This window comes from Bos javanicus, chromosome 20 (genome assembly GCF_032452875.1).
Source record: "Bos javanicus breed banteng chromosome 20, ARS-OSU_banteng_1.0, whole genome shotgun sequence".
Taxonomy (NCBI): Eukaryota; Metazoa; Chordata; class Mammalia; order Artiodactyla; family Bovidae; genus Bos; species Bos javanicus.
In genome coordinates, this window is record NC_083887.1 from 10261338 (window position 1) to 10276446 (window position 15109).

The 15109-nt window shown below is 44.7% G+C and overlaps 1 protein-coding gene across 3 annotated transcripts in view; it reads left to right on the forward strand.

The window, feature by feature from the left end:
* The first annotated feature begins 4895 nt into the window (after window positions 1-4895).
* The window catches only part of CCDC125 (coiled-coil domain containing 125), a 32378-nt gene continuing 22164 nt past the window's right edge, over window positions 4896-15109 (forward strand). The window contains exons 1-2 of one of the 3 annotated variants that reach the window (XM_061393352.1): window positions 4896-5119; window positions 13667-14120. In XM_061393352.1, coding sequence (XP_061249336.1) covers window positions 13811-14120 — 310 coding nt within the window. In that variant the 5' untranslated portion in view covers window positions 4896-5119; window positions 13667-13810. Of the gene's footprint in view, window positions 5120-5589; window positions 5792-13666; window positions 14121-15109 lie in introns of those variants that run through there. The other 2 variants (XM_061393350.1, XM_061393351.1) reach the window with 2 other exon arrangements.

Consider the following 15109-nt stretch of genomic DNA (forward strand, 5'->3'; position numbering starts at 1 on the left):
ATTTTGTGGGTGTGTTGTGTGTGTGTGTATGTGTATGCTTTTTTTAAGCATATGGTAGCATGTGTGTGCTTACTTTTTTTCTTTTAAGCATATGGTTACCACATACCATGCTGGAGAAGGCAATGGCACCCTACTCTGGTACTCTTGCTTGGAAAATCCCATGGATGTAGGAAGGCTGCAGTCCATGGGGTCTCTGAGGGTTGGATATGACTGAGCGTCTTCACTTTCACTTTTCACTTTCATGCATTGTAGAAGGGAATGGCAACCCACTCCAGTGTTCTTGCCTGGAGAATCCCAGGGACGGGGGAGCCTGGTAGGCTGCCGTCTATGGGGTCACACAGAGTTGGACACGACTGAAGTGACTTAGCAGCAGCAGCAGCAGCAACATACCATGCAAACTGTTGTGTCATTTTTTTTTCATTTAATGTATTTTGGATATTATACCATCTTAGAACATACAGACCTTCCTATTCTTTATTAAGCTATAACTCACATATAAAATCCACTATTTTAAAGTGTACAGTCCATTTTAAAAATCGTATTCACAAGATTGTGCAACTACCCCATTCTATAACACTTTGATCACCCCAACCAAAAGACATCCCATACCTATTAGCAGTCACTGCTCATTCTTCCCTTCTAGCCCCTTGCTATTACTAGTTCACTTTGTTGCTATAGATTTGCATATCCTGGAGATTTTATATAAATAGAATCATACAATATGTGGTTTTTCATATCTGGCTTCTTTCACTTAGCATAGTGTTTTCACGATCATCCATGTTGGAGGCTTAATGAGTACCTCATTCCTTAATATGGTTGAATAATATTCCACTGTATGGCTATTCCACATCTTGTTTATCCGTTCCATCAGCAGCATAGTTGGATCGTATCCATTTCGGGTATTATGTTTTATGAACATTAGTGCACAAGTTTTTGTGTGGATGTATGTTTTCAACTCTCTTGGATATAGCAAAGAGGGAGATTGCTAGGTCATATTGCAACTGAGTTTAGCATTTTCAGGATATGCCAAAATGTTTTCCAAAGTGGTTGCATTACTTTCTATTCTCACCATCCATGTATTGGGATCTAATTCTCCATATCCTTGCCAACACTTGCTACTGTTCACCTAATAGCCATCCTGTAGATACACAGTCGTAGCTTCATTTTGGTTTTGATACATTTCTCTAACGACCAATGCTGTTGAGCATCTTTCCATGTGTTAGTCATTTGTGTATCTTCCTTTGGATCCCTAATACTTTGTTTGTTTTGGCCAATCCACGTGGCTTGTGGGATCTTAGTTCCCTGACCAGGGATCGAACCCACTCATGCCCCATGCAGTGGAAGCATGGAGTCCTAACCATTGGATCACCAGGGAATTCCCAGTCATCTGTTTAGAAAGGACTTTTTTCACTAGGATTCACTAAATCCTCTTGTCAAGTGACTGCTACTACTTATCCATCCTAACACTAACATTGCCTCATAATAAGATGTTCCTTCAACAAAGGAAATAATGGAATCTAATACTGAACTATATACATTATAAGACTCTTAAAAATATAAATATGCTTATTAATTTCAGGCCAAGGTTTTCATGTAATGCTTTCATCACAATGCTTTAACATTCATAGTTGTTTGGAAAAAAGTCTTAAAAATAAACCTGCTTATTGTTTGTCTCGGTTTTATCCAAACCTACTTGTAAACTTTTTGTTTAAATAGGCAGTATGATATAAACCAAACGAGATAAAAGTGTGGCAAATTTTTAATCATTTTGTATTTCTGTGAGAGTTCTTAACCTGATTTATTCAGTTTCTCAAAAGTGTCCTGGGACTTCCCTTGTGGTCCAGTAGTTAAGACTCTGGGCTTCCATTGTAGGGAGCATAAGTTTGAAAGTGTCTTAATAAGCTTTGACATGTGCATAAACAGTCATTTTCCCCCCTTTTGCCCTTCTTGGTATATTTTTATTTTTGTGGGCTTTGAAATAAGGTATTGGCCTTAGTGGGGCTATATTTCTTCTGCATTCTAAGCATGTCCTACCACCAGTGCCTAACAACATTTGAATTTGTGTTTATCTTTAACACAAGAGTCAGATCTGCAGAGAACTATTTATTCTTTCCAGTTGAGCGGGGAGAGGGCAAGGTGGAAAAAACACCTTGTCTTGGGGGACTTCCCTGGCAGTCCAGTGGTTAAAACTCTGAGCTGCCACCACAGGGGCCATGTGTTTGATACTTGGTTGTGGAACTAAGATCCTACATGGCACAGCTGAAAAACAAAACCCTGTTCTTAATAACTCTGGTTGCTGCATATGAGGAAAACAAGATCATGGAAATTATACCTGTGCTTTTACTAAAGATTTAGTTCCTTAATCCTTTCGATGATATAAATTCCTTTAACAGTCATGTAAGCTATGAACCCACTTCCTTCAAGGAAATACAGATCTACATACTAACATAAAATGTTATATTTTTAAGGGATTTATGGATCCCTAAAATCCATCCAGAGGTTTATTTTTTAAGGAGTTTATTTTTATGGAAGGGGAGATTAGAAAAATATAATTTGTTAAGTGAGACTAGTGAATAAAAAGCAAATTGGTCATCCTGTAAGTCCTAGGCAATGGCAAGCCACTCTAGTACTCTTGTCTGGCAAATCCCATGGATGGAGGAGCCTAGTAGGCTGCAGTCCACGGGGTCGCTACGAGTCGGATGCGACTAAGGGACTTCACTTTCACTTTCACGCAATGGAGAAGGAAATGGCAACCCACTCCAGTGTTCTTGCCTGGAGCATCCCAGGGACGGCAGAGCCGGATGGGCTGCCGTCTATGGGGTCGCAGAGAGTCGGACACGACTGAAGTGACTTAGCAGTAGCAAGTCCTAGGCAATTCATTAAGCAAGAAAATAAAAGATGTATAGAGCTGAAAGAAATAAATCAGCTATTCTGTTAACATTGTTTATGCAGAAATTCCAAAGAGAATCCACACAGAAGCTACTTGAATAAGTCACATTAGTAAGGCCACAGGATACAAGACCAATACAGAAAAGACAATGCATTTCTATACAGTAATGACAAACATTTGGAAATTAAAACGACAATACCATTTTAAATGGTACCAAAAAGCATTACATACTTTAGGTATAAATCTAACAAAATACGTGCAAACTCTGCATGCAGAAAACTCAAATGAGAAATCAAAAGATCCAAATAGGTGGATATACCATGTATGTGGACTTCCGAGGTGGTGTTAGTGGTAAAGAACCCACCTGCCAATGCAGGAGATGCATCCAGATGCCCTGGAGGAGGTATAGAAACCCACTCTAGTATTCTTGCCTGGAGGATCCCATGAACAGAGGACCCTGGGAGGGCTACGGTCCACAGGGTCGTAAAGAGTTAGACACGACTAAACCAGTCCATTCTAAAGGAGATCACTCCTGGGTGTTCTTTGGAAGGATGATGCTAAAGCTGAAACTCCAGTACTTTGGCCACCTCATGCGAAGAGTTGACTCATTGGAAAAGACTCTGATGCTGGGAGGGATTAGGGGCAGGAGGAGAAGGGGACGACAGAGGATGAGATGGCTGGATGGCATCACCGACTCGATGGACGTGAGTCTGAGTGAACTCCAGGAGTTGGTGATGGACAGGAGGCCTGGCGTGCTGCGATTCATGGGGTCGCAAAGAGTCGAGCACGACTGAGCGACTGAACTGAACTGAACTGAAACCAACTTAGCATGCACACACCTTGTTGATGAATTTCAACTCAATATTATTAATATGTCAGTTTTCTCCAAATTGATGTATAAATTAAATTCCAACATACTCTTTTAAAATAAAAATGGATAAGTTGAATCTAAAATTTGTATTCTAGAAACTAGAATAACCAGACAACGATGAAGAAGAACCAAGTTAGAAGACTTAAATGATTTCAAGATTTGCTGTGAAGAGTAAAGGCAGTCAGTGTGGTATTAGTGGAAGGATGAACGAAATATGATCTCAGGTGGCCTCGGACTGCAGCAGCTTGAAGCAGGATTTCGATTCCCTGGCCAGAGACTGAAAGTCAGGCTCTGGGAGTGAGAGTGCTAAATCCTAGTCACTAGACCACCAGGAACCTGTGACTAGTGACAAGGCCCTGGCCCGCCACCTGTGTAGAAATGAATTCCCACGGAGAGATGTAAAGTAGTGAAACAAGTGTTTACAGGAAGAAAAAGGTATGTGTGAATAGACACATGGGAGGGCTCAGAGAGAGTCTTGCCCTCGTGGTAGGGCCCTCCCACGTGTGCGCGTGCATCTCTTAACCAAGATGGAGTCTAGGAGACAGGCCCGTGGATAGGTCCACATCACCTACTACAGGGTGGCATGCGTGTGTGCTCAGCCGTGTCTGATTCTTTGTGACTCTATGGAGCGTAGCCCGCCAGGCTCTTCTGTTCATAGGATTTCCCAGGCAAGAATACTGGAATGGGTTGTCATTTCCTCCTCCAGGGGATTTTCCTGACCCAGAGATTGAACCCTCGTCTCTTGCGTTGACAGGCAGATTCTTTACCACTGAGGCACCTGGGAAGCCCTGTCGGGCATTCAGTTCAGTTCAGTTCAGTCCCTCAGTCGTGCCCGACTCTTTGCGACCCCATGAATCGCAGCACGCCAGGCCTCCCTGTCCATCACCAACTCCCGGAGTTCACTCAGACTCACGACCGTTGAGTCAGTGATGCCATCCAGCCATCTCATCCTCTGTCATCCCCTTCTCCTCCTGCCCCCAATCTCTCCCAGCATCAGTCTTTTCCAATGAGTCAACTCTTCACACGAGGTATTAGGAAATATCAAAATCATTGCACCAGGTGAGGAAGCTAAGGACTGGCACATTTTGGGTGGAGTTGAAGGGAGGTAGGGTCTTTCTCAGGAAATTCACAGGAATGGATCTCCTCAGTAGCAGTTCTCCAGGCCCTGCCCTCTGGTTCCCTCCCACTGCCTAGCCTTCGCCCTGGCAGTTCCTTTGGCCTGCAAGGCCTCCTCATTCCTCGGCTCTGAAGCCCTTCTTTTCAAAAGCCCCTCTACAGCTCAGCTCCATCCTTCTCTTAAGCGACTCCTAGAGGCGTAAGCACTCTTGCCTGGAAAATCCCACGGACGGAGGAGCCTGGTAGGTTGCAGTCCATGGGGTCGCTAAGAGTCGGGCATGACTTCACTTTCACTTTCATGCATTGGAGAAGGAAATGGCAACCCACTCCAGTGTTCTTGCCTGGAGCATCCCAGGGACAGAGGAGCCTAGTGTGCTGCCGTCTATGGGGTCGCACAGAGTCGGACACGACTGAAGCGACTTAGCAGCAGCAGCAGAGGCTTAAGCTTTGAACCAGTTCATTTTACCTTCAGTGACGCACACACGACCTCGTCGTTTCTCGAGGTCTCGAGCTATTATTTATAACTCGGTTGCGCTGTATCTGGGGACATTATGGGTGTCCAAGTCGCACAGAGCTCCTAGTCCCCGCATCCTAACCGGGAGAGCTCAGACGGTGGCGCCGAGCTAGGAGGCGGGGCCAGGGACCCGGGCGCCACGCCGCCTTCCCGATCGGGGCCGCACCGCGCGGTCATGTGGCGGGAGGAGCGGCGGCGCGCGCGGCGAGGAAGCTCGCGCCCGCTGAGCGCGCTTAGGGGCCGTCGGGGCGAGACGCGGGCGGCGCGAGTCGGCCAGGGTGCCCCTCGCCTTGCCCCACTCTCAGTTCTTCACTCGCCAGGGATCTGGGGAGGGTGTGGAGCCAGACCCCAGGACGCAGCTGCGCAAATTCGAGAAACTCCGCAGGTTGTGGACAAGCTGGTAAACGGGCTCCTCCTTTCCCTCATGCTAGTTAATGGCCTTGTCTGACATTATGGAAATGAGAAATAGGTTTGAAAGACTCTATTTCTGCCTCTCCCCCCTCCTCCTTTATTACTTTTTCTATATTTTTTCTACTAATTATGAACGTTAAAACTGTAGCTCACTAAATGAATTGTGGTATCCTGGATTGGATCCTCGAACAGCAAAGGACTTAAGTAGGGAAACTGGAAAGGACCCTGATGCAGGAAAGATTGAGGGCAGGAGGAGAAGGGAATGACAGGGGATGAGATGGTTGAACGGCATCATCGACTCAATGGACATGAGCTTGAGCAAACTCCGGGAGATAGATAGTGAAAGACAGGGAAGCCTGGCGTGCTGCAGCCCATGGGGTTGCAGAGTTGGACAGGCCTGAGGGACTGAACAATAACAAAGGGAAAGGGGAAATTCTGATAAAGTATGTGGTTTAGTTAGGGCTTCCCTGGTGGCTCAGTCAGTAGAGAATCTGCCTACAATGTGGGAGACCTGGGTTTGATCCCTGGGTCCGGAAGATCCCCTGGAGAAGGGAATGGCAACCCACTCTGATATTCTTGCTTGGAGAATTCCGTGGACAGAGGAGCCGGGAGGGCTATAGTCTATGGGGTCCCAAATGGACACGACTGAGCTACTAACACACATACAGATATATGGTTTAGTTAAGTGTGTGTATCATTGTTAATTTCTTATTTTTGATAAATGTACCCTAATACTTCATTAAAAGAATTTGGGTAAAGGGTATACAGGAGTTCATGGTACTATCTTTGCAACTTACTGTATATCTAAAATTATTTTAACATAAAAATTTAAACAGAATTCTACAGTGATATGCAGTAGACCATTGTTTACAGAAAGGGCTGACGTCACTTCCTTTTTTGCCAGGAATTAGGTGTCTGTTTGATCAACTTGTTTGCTAAGGAAAGAGCTGTCCGGCTAGTGGGTGTGGGTGTTTCTAGTTCAAGTTTTCCAAGCAGGAATCTGTTTTCTTTTTCCGTTCCATCTATGAAGTGTCTCTGGAACACCTGTTATGCACAAGTAAATGAGACACACACATTAGGGGCGTGTACAATAAAAACACAAGTCAGGAAGGAAGGAAGGACTGTTAGAAAAGTACAACACTGAACTAGGAGGGCTCAGAGGTGGGAGAAATCGCTTCTGGCCCCGGGGACTCGGGAGGGCTACTGAAGGGAGTGGCTGTCGTGAACTGAGGGGTCCTGAGACGAGAAGGGATCCCTGGGGTGGAGAGTGGCTCCAGCAGAGACTTTAAGGAGATGAGGCTGCGGGGGCCTGGGAGCAGGTAAAATACGTCTCACACGGAAGCACAGAGCGTGCCCAGGGAGTTCACGTGGCACAGGAGGTGAAAGCTGCAGTTACCTTATAGAAAAGGGCGACACCTGCTTTCCCTGTATATGCCATGGGAGCTGTGGCTTGTCTTAGGGCAGGAGAGGGGCATTATTGGATGTGTGCTTGGAGATGATTGACTTGGCAGCAGTTAGGGGAGTATTGGTTTAGCACAGGAGAGGTTAAAGAAATTCACCCAGGGCTATGACGTCGATGTGCAAAGACAGACATAAGCGTGTGTGCGTGCCAAGTTGCTTCAGTCGTGTCTGACTCTTTATGACTCTATGGACTGTAGCACTCCAGGCTACTCTTATCTGTGGAATTCTCCAGGCAAGGATACTGGAGTTTGTTGCCATTTCCTCCTCCAGGGTATCTTCCCATCCCAGGGACTGAAGCTGCTTCTCCTGTGGTTCCTGCGTTGCAGGCGGATTCTTTACCACTGAGCCACCAAGGCAGCCCAAAGAAGGACATGGCTTGGGGAAATTTTGTGGAAAACTTGACAACTGAAGGCCAGAAAATAAGAAAAAGGGGAAAAGCCTAAATCCTGGAGTTTTTTGTCCCTGAATGTTTTGGAGCATGGTTGATGGATTTGCAGAAATGGGGGACTCAGGAGGAGACCTGGGGTGGAGGTGGGGAGCGCAATGAAAGTATTTTTGAACAACCTGTGTTTGAGTTGTTGGCAGGATAACCAGCTGGAGATGTATATTTAAAGTATTTAGGAGAGGAAGCCAAATATATACAAAAGGGACAGGAAGAGGAAAAGGAGTCTGAGTGGGCAGGTAGGAGGCGGTCAGGGACCCCTGTGGGGTTGTGTGCCAAGAGGGACTTGGACATGGCGAGTCAGTAGCATCATAGCTTGTGCAGAGGTAGAGGAGACAGAGGGATGAGGCTGTCTTAAATTTAGGGATTAGGAGGCTAGGTCTTAGATTTAGGAATTAGGAAGACCCATGTCCCATTCAGGGTTGTTTTAACGGAAGAGTAGGAGCTTGTCTGCTCACAGTCCGTCATCTGTTCATCCAGGGGCCATTCGCAAGGGGGCTGGGAGCCAGAGATGTGGTTTCTAGTTCTGGCTCTGCCACTGCCGTGTAAGTTTCTGTATAATTTTACACCCTTAATAAAACCAAAAGGATCCTTTTATTCCTAGCAACACTGAATAGTCCAGAGAGCCAGGGTTCCCTGGGGCACACCTTGGAAGAATGCTGCAATAGAATCAGAATTTTAGAGGTCTAAAGAACAAAAGAGTCTTATCCAGTCCTGTGACTTGACAAATGAAGACACTAAAACTCAAATTCATATCAACCAACATTGATTTCAAGTATATTAATAGTGCCCCAAATCCACCTATAAAGTAGCCATGCTTAAACCCGTTTTGGAAATTCTGACATAGGCTCTGAGAGGTTAAATGACTTGCCCAGAATCAGAACAGCAAGTGGTGGTGTGAGATGTGAACCCAAGCCTCCTGGATCAGGGCTTTCTCTGTCACACCTCCTGCTGCCTCCCTGGTTGATAACTTTGGATGCATTTAAAAGTGGTTGAATGGAATGTAACGTCAGTCTTTTCTCCTTTCTTATAAGAAATGTGTTCTAAAAGTCAAGTTTGACTGCATTACAGATTACTATTATAAATGGCTGCCTGGGGTGGGAAGGATAACTTCAAAGAGCATGAGGGAACTTTTCTGGAGTGATGAAAAAGTCACTCTAGACTTAGTATATAAAAGTGTCCCAAAGTTACATTTTAAAAAACACTAGAGCATTAGACCATGTGAAATCTCATATTCAACTCTGAATAGTGGCAAGGTATACCTATGATACCTGAATATATATGGCACTTTGAAAAATATTCTTAGCTGATCTTGTGATTGCTTACTCTTTCCTCTTACTGCTTTTTTCCTTTGTCTTGACCAATTCCATTTTCTTCACTGCTGGCTGCCAGACCCTGACCACACCCTTCTTAACAGAGGCAGGAGGTTGAATTTATAAGCAGAAATCTGCTCTAGTGCAGCCTCTTAGGGATTAGTCTCTGATTCAATAAGTAATTTCCTATCAACCTTGACAAATAAAAATAGACAGACTTATTTAGGAAATAAACATATAAAGGAACCAAGAGGATTTCATGAAAATTTTGGGGGGAAAATGGGTCCAATATACTGTGTTGAGTGTTGGCCAAACTAAGTATCCTAGACTTTCACTCTCAGTTTTATTTGATGTCATAAGTAATAGAAACTTGGTTTACTCTGATATTAATCTCATTAAAATGCTCTGAAAGATAGAAAGCAAGGTCTAAGAGTCTAGCAGTATCTTTGACATGAGGAGTCTAGATTCAGAATCTGGCTGTACTCTAGCTATGTTATTTAACCGCTCTGTACTTCAGTGTAATGGTTCTAGGTAGACTTAAACAATAGTAGTATTGTCTTTTAAAGTGTTTGTGGAGATTAAATAGAATAATCTAAGTAGAGCACTTAGAATAGTGTCTAGTAAGCAACAAGTGCTGGCAATTATTAGATCATGGTTTAAAAGTTGTTACCAATGTAAGACATCCAGTTTAATGATTTTCTTACCGAGGACAATACAACCACTTAACACACTTCTAATCTTTTCCCCTAGTCCAGTTAAAAGATCCTTTACTTTAAAAAAATTTTTTTAATAGCTTATTATTGAGGTATAATTTACATATAATAAAAGGTACCATTGTAAACGTATGGTTTAATGAATTTGACAAACCACCATCCAGTCAAGACACAAGACGTTTTCATCACTCCGGAAAAGTTCCCTCATCCTTCCCACCCCAGGAAACCATTGATCTATTGTCTGTTGGTCCAGATTTCATACAGTATATGGTTCTTCTGTTGGATAATGTAAGATTCATATTATCACATGCATCTGAAGTTCGTTATCTATTAATGAGTATAGTCTTTGTGTGGACTACCACAGTATGTTCATTTCCTGTTGCTGAACATTTGGGTTGTTTTCAGGGTTTTTTTGGCTAATTTGAATATCAGCCAAAGAACTGAACATTCATGCACACATCTTTGTAGGCACAGTGTTTTCATTTCTCTTGGGTGAATGCACCTGACGGGTCACTTGTTTGAAAGAAGCCTTCAGACTTTTTCAGTGGTTGTACTGTCTTACACTCCTGCCTGCTGTGTGTGTGGTGTCCGTATCCTCGGCGCACTTGGAATTGTCCGTGGTAGGTGGTGGAATCTCACTGTGGTTTAAATCTCCAATTCTTTCATGATGAATGATGCTGAGTCTCTTTCCATCCACGTACCTTCTTTTATGATGTATCTTTTCCAGTTTTCTAAGGGCCTTTTTTTGTTTTTAAAATTTTTTGAGGGCCTTTGTTATTAAACACTGAAAATATGTGGTACCTTGGCCCTAAAGGCACCAGAATCCCCTTCAGAAACATGATAGATTTATTTGGCATCTGTGTCTGCTTTTAATAGCAAACTAAGAGAGCGACTTCAGCAAAAACACAAGACTGAGATTTAACCATTTTGAATGTCCTTGTAAGCAGCTACTTAAACAGCAGGGTATTTAGAAAGGATGTCAGATCTGATTGTTTTCCTTTTTTAAAAAACGTGAGTCTTGAGAAAAGGATGAAATGTTCCTAAACAGCTTCAGCACAGCAGCTGTTTTGAAATGCTTGGTGGTAAAAGGCCCTCTTAACTGCCCTGGTACTGGAGGGCAAGGCTGGGCATTTCCGGTGCTCTTCAGCCAACAGGCAGGCCATGTCACCAGGCAGGTGGCCACAGTGGGCTCCTTGTGCGAGGGCTCAGTGTTGGGCATTTCTCTGTATGGCATTTTCACCTGCAGTTAGTCCCAGGTTATCCAGTAGGGAGCCTTACCAAGGTGACTGTTCAGTTTTTTACCCCAGGCAAGTATTTCAGTTTTTTAATTTGTCTGTTTATTTATCTATCTATTTATCTGTCTTTTATTTATATATCTGTAGCTCCGATGGTAAAGAATCTGCCTACAATGCAAGAGACCCGGGTTCGATCCCTGGGTCAGGAAGATCCTCTGGAGAAGGGAATGGCAACCCGCTCCAGTATTCTTCCCTGGAGAATTCCATGGACAGAGGAGCCTGGCAGACTATAGTTCGTGGGGTCACAAAGAGTCTGACACGACTGAGTGACTAACACTGCTAAGTCACTTCAGTCGTGTCCGACTCTGTGCGACCCCATAGACGGCAGCCCACCAGGCTCCCCTGTCCCTGGGATTCTCCAGGCAAGAACACTGGATGGGTTGCCATTTCCTTCTCCAATGCATGAAAGTGAAAAGTGAAAGTGAAGTCGCTCAGTTGTGTCCGACCTTTCTCGACCCCATGGACTGCAGCCCACCAGGGTCCTCCGTCCATGGGATTTTCCAGGCAAGAACACTGGAATGGGTTGCCATTTCCTTCTCCAATGCATGAAAGTGAAAAGTGAAAGTGAATTCACTCAGTTGTGTCGGACTCTTAGCAACCCCATGGACTACAGCCTACCAGGGTCCTCCGTCCATGGGATTTTCCAGGCAAGAGTACTGGAGTGGGGTGCCATCGCCTTCTCCGGTGACTAACACTACTATTTATGTATCTATTTATGTATTTTGATTGCGCCGTTCAGCATGCAGGATCTTAGTTTGCTGACCAGGATCGAACCCATGCCCCCTGCAGTGGAAGCATGGAGTCTTAACCACTGCATCTCCAGGGAAGTCCCTCAGTTTGTTTGTTTATTCCTTCCTTCCTTTATCCATTTATTTAAAAGTATGTGTTGAGCACAGATCATGTCTCTGATAACTGTTTAGGCATTGGGCTTGCAGTGTGATTCAGACAAAAGTCTCTACCCCGTGGAGCTTGCATTCCACTTGGTGCCCTCAGGAGCAGGTTTGGGCTCCGGCAGAGGAAATGTTCAGGACACCCTGCTTTTTAGGAAGCATCACAGGCAAGCCAGAGCCACCTTCTGCTTCCCTTTTGTTGTTGTTCAGTTGCTAAGTCATGTCCTACTCTTTGGACTGCAGACCCCATGGACTGCAGCACACCAGGCTTCCCTGTCCTTCACTATCTCCTGGAGTTTGCTCAAACTCATGTCCATTGAGTCAATGATGCCATTCAACCATCTCATCCTCTGTCACCCCCTTCTTCTCCTGCCTTCAGTCTTTCCCAGCATTAGTGTCTTTTCCAATGAGTTGGCTCCTTGCATTAGGTGGCCAAAGTACTGGAGCTTCAGCTTCAGCATCAGTCCTTCCAATATTCAGGGTTGATTTCCTTTCAGATTGACTGGTTTGATGTCCTTGCTGTCCTCGGATTCTCAAGAGTCTTCTCTAACACCACAGTTCAGAAACATCCATTTTTAGGCACTCAGCCTTCTTTATGGTCCAACTCTTACATCCAGACATTACTACTGGAAAAACCATAGTCTTCCCTAGGCTCCCTTTTGTACTATTTCCCCCCTTCTGGTGGTGTGCTTTGAAAAATGAGTAAAATATGGAGGGGCATGCTAGAAGGTCATAAATGCCAAAGAGAAAAATCAGGCAGAGAAGGAGTAGAGAGAGGAGGAGTTGGCAAATTTAGGTGGGGTACCAGGAAAGGCAGCAGTGAGAAGGAGACACTGTAGGAAAGATCCAAAGAGGCGAGGGACCAGCTGCGCATCCCCTGGGGAAAGAGTGTTCAGGGCATGGGGAACTCGAAGCTCTGGGGCAGGAATGCCTGGCTGGGTCCACACCACCAGGGAGGTCAGGGCAGCTGGCCCAGGGTGAGGGTACCAGGCAGAGATGAACCTGGGGCCCCTCACCATTGGAAGGGCTTTGACATGTACTCTGTGCTGAGAAACGGTGGAGGGTTTTGATCACAGATGTGACCTGGTTTGAGAAAAAAGAGAGGGAGGGATGATGTAGGGGCAGGAGAGGGAACCTTCTTCCCTCCCACCTGTCACTGACCCAGCAAAATGTCTCCTAATTGTGTCTGCACAGAAATAGACAATGAACCAAGCAGAGCTGTAGGAGAGAGTGTAAGAGTCCTAAGTGTCTCAGGCAGATGAAGGATAAAGGACAGGGATAGGATGGTCTTAGTCATTGGGAGCTGATTTTTCAGACACTTTTTGGATTATATATATATTTGGCTGCACCTCGCGGCTTGTTGGATCTTATTCCCCGACCAGGGAACTCCCAAGACTGCTGAATTTTGTACAGCTCTTAGGCTTGTGAAAACTGAATGCTTTCCTTTGGAAGCTCATTTGTCAAGACTGTTGTTTCCTTGGCAAAGCCTGATCTCTTCATCCTGATCAGTTATTACTGGAATCAGTAAAAGTCTGTCCTGTGTCCTCAGAAATATAGAGTCAGATTTTTCTTTTTCTTATTTAAAAAGTCCTGAAATGTTAAATAGCTTCAGTTGGGTTGCCAGGGGCATCTGTGTGCTTGTGCGTCGCTGGCTCTGCCAGCATGATGCAGAAAGGAACTTTTCTTCCCTGGCAAACCCAACTCTGATTATACTGATTGGATTTTAACTGCTGTTTTTTCTTAACTACAGGTAACTAGGTAAAGAAGGCTTCAGGGGACCTTCCCAACCCAGGGACAGAACCCACATTTCCTGCACTGGCAGGCGGATTATTCTTGGATTATTCTTTACTGCTGAGCCAGCAGGGCAGCCCATTGTAAAGAAGGCACGTGACTGATGAGCAGAGTGGCGAGGCTGCCGAGTGAGGCGGAGGGGCAGGCCTGGGAAACAGAGGACGATGACACGGCAGAAGGCGACCTAGGGTATGGCCTTGGAAGAAGGCCTGGCGGCATTTGTGAAGTGCCAGTTTCACATTTATTTAAATCTAGAAAAAGATCAGATGGGAAGAATTCTAGTCCTCCCCTTTTTTCAAGAAATGGGGACAAAAGAAACAGTGCCGTTTTTCAGTATTCCAGACAGAAGAGCTTTCAAGATACATACCTGGAAGGGCCCCGAATTCCCTATCACAAGCGACAAAGTAGCACCGGTAAGGATGCCTACTGTCCTCCTCTTCTTTTCTCCGTTATGAGTGCGATCAAGGCTGTCACCCTTCCAGTGCGTGAAGATGGGGCACCATCATGGGTTTTAGAAATTTATCTTTATTCACCTCTAGAGATTGATTGGTGATGGTATAAAAGTAATTGATCCTTCTGTTTCCAAGTATTATACAAATTGTGAAGTACTTATTCTGTGGCATTGCATACAAGCTCCAGGACTTGGTGATGGACAGGGAAGCCTGGCTTGCTGCAGTCCATGGGGTCACAAAGAGTTGGACACGACTGAGTGACTGGACTGACTAGCTGACATATATGTTAGTAATATCGATAAGTGATTACTTACCTTACTTTTCTTGCGAAGTAGTGGTATATTTCATTTTAAAATTTTTTGGTCTTATTTGATAAACCTTTACTGGGTACCTATTAGGTGCCCACGACAGTACCAGGTTCTGGGAATAACATCAGTGAACAAAATAGTCAAAGGCTCTAAGGTCATGGAGGTCACATTCATGGTAGAGGACACAGAAAATAAACCTGCAGATCAACTATATAACATTAGGCAGTAGTAAATGGAAAGACAGTAAGTGATTGGAGGGCAGAGGCGCTGCTGTTTCAAGCAGAGATCCTGAGGATCACCTCCCTGAGGAGGTGACATTTGAGCACTGCAGGCCCGGAGCTCATCTGGGGAAAGAGTGTTACAAGGCAGGACACAGGCTTCAGATTATTTTAGGGATATCATAAAATTCTCAAAATAAAATTAATCTTAATTTGTCATAACTATGGAATGAGGTTCCATAGTTCGTGACATTGTACAGGAGACAGGGATCAAGACCATCCCCATGGAAAAGAAATGCAAAAAAGCAAAATGGCTGTCTGGGGAGGCCTTACAAATAGCTGTGAAAAGAAGAGAAGCGAAAAGCAAAGGAGAAAAGGAAAGATATAAACATCTGAATGCAGAGTTCCAAAGAATAGCAAGAAG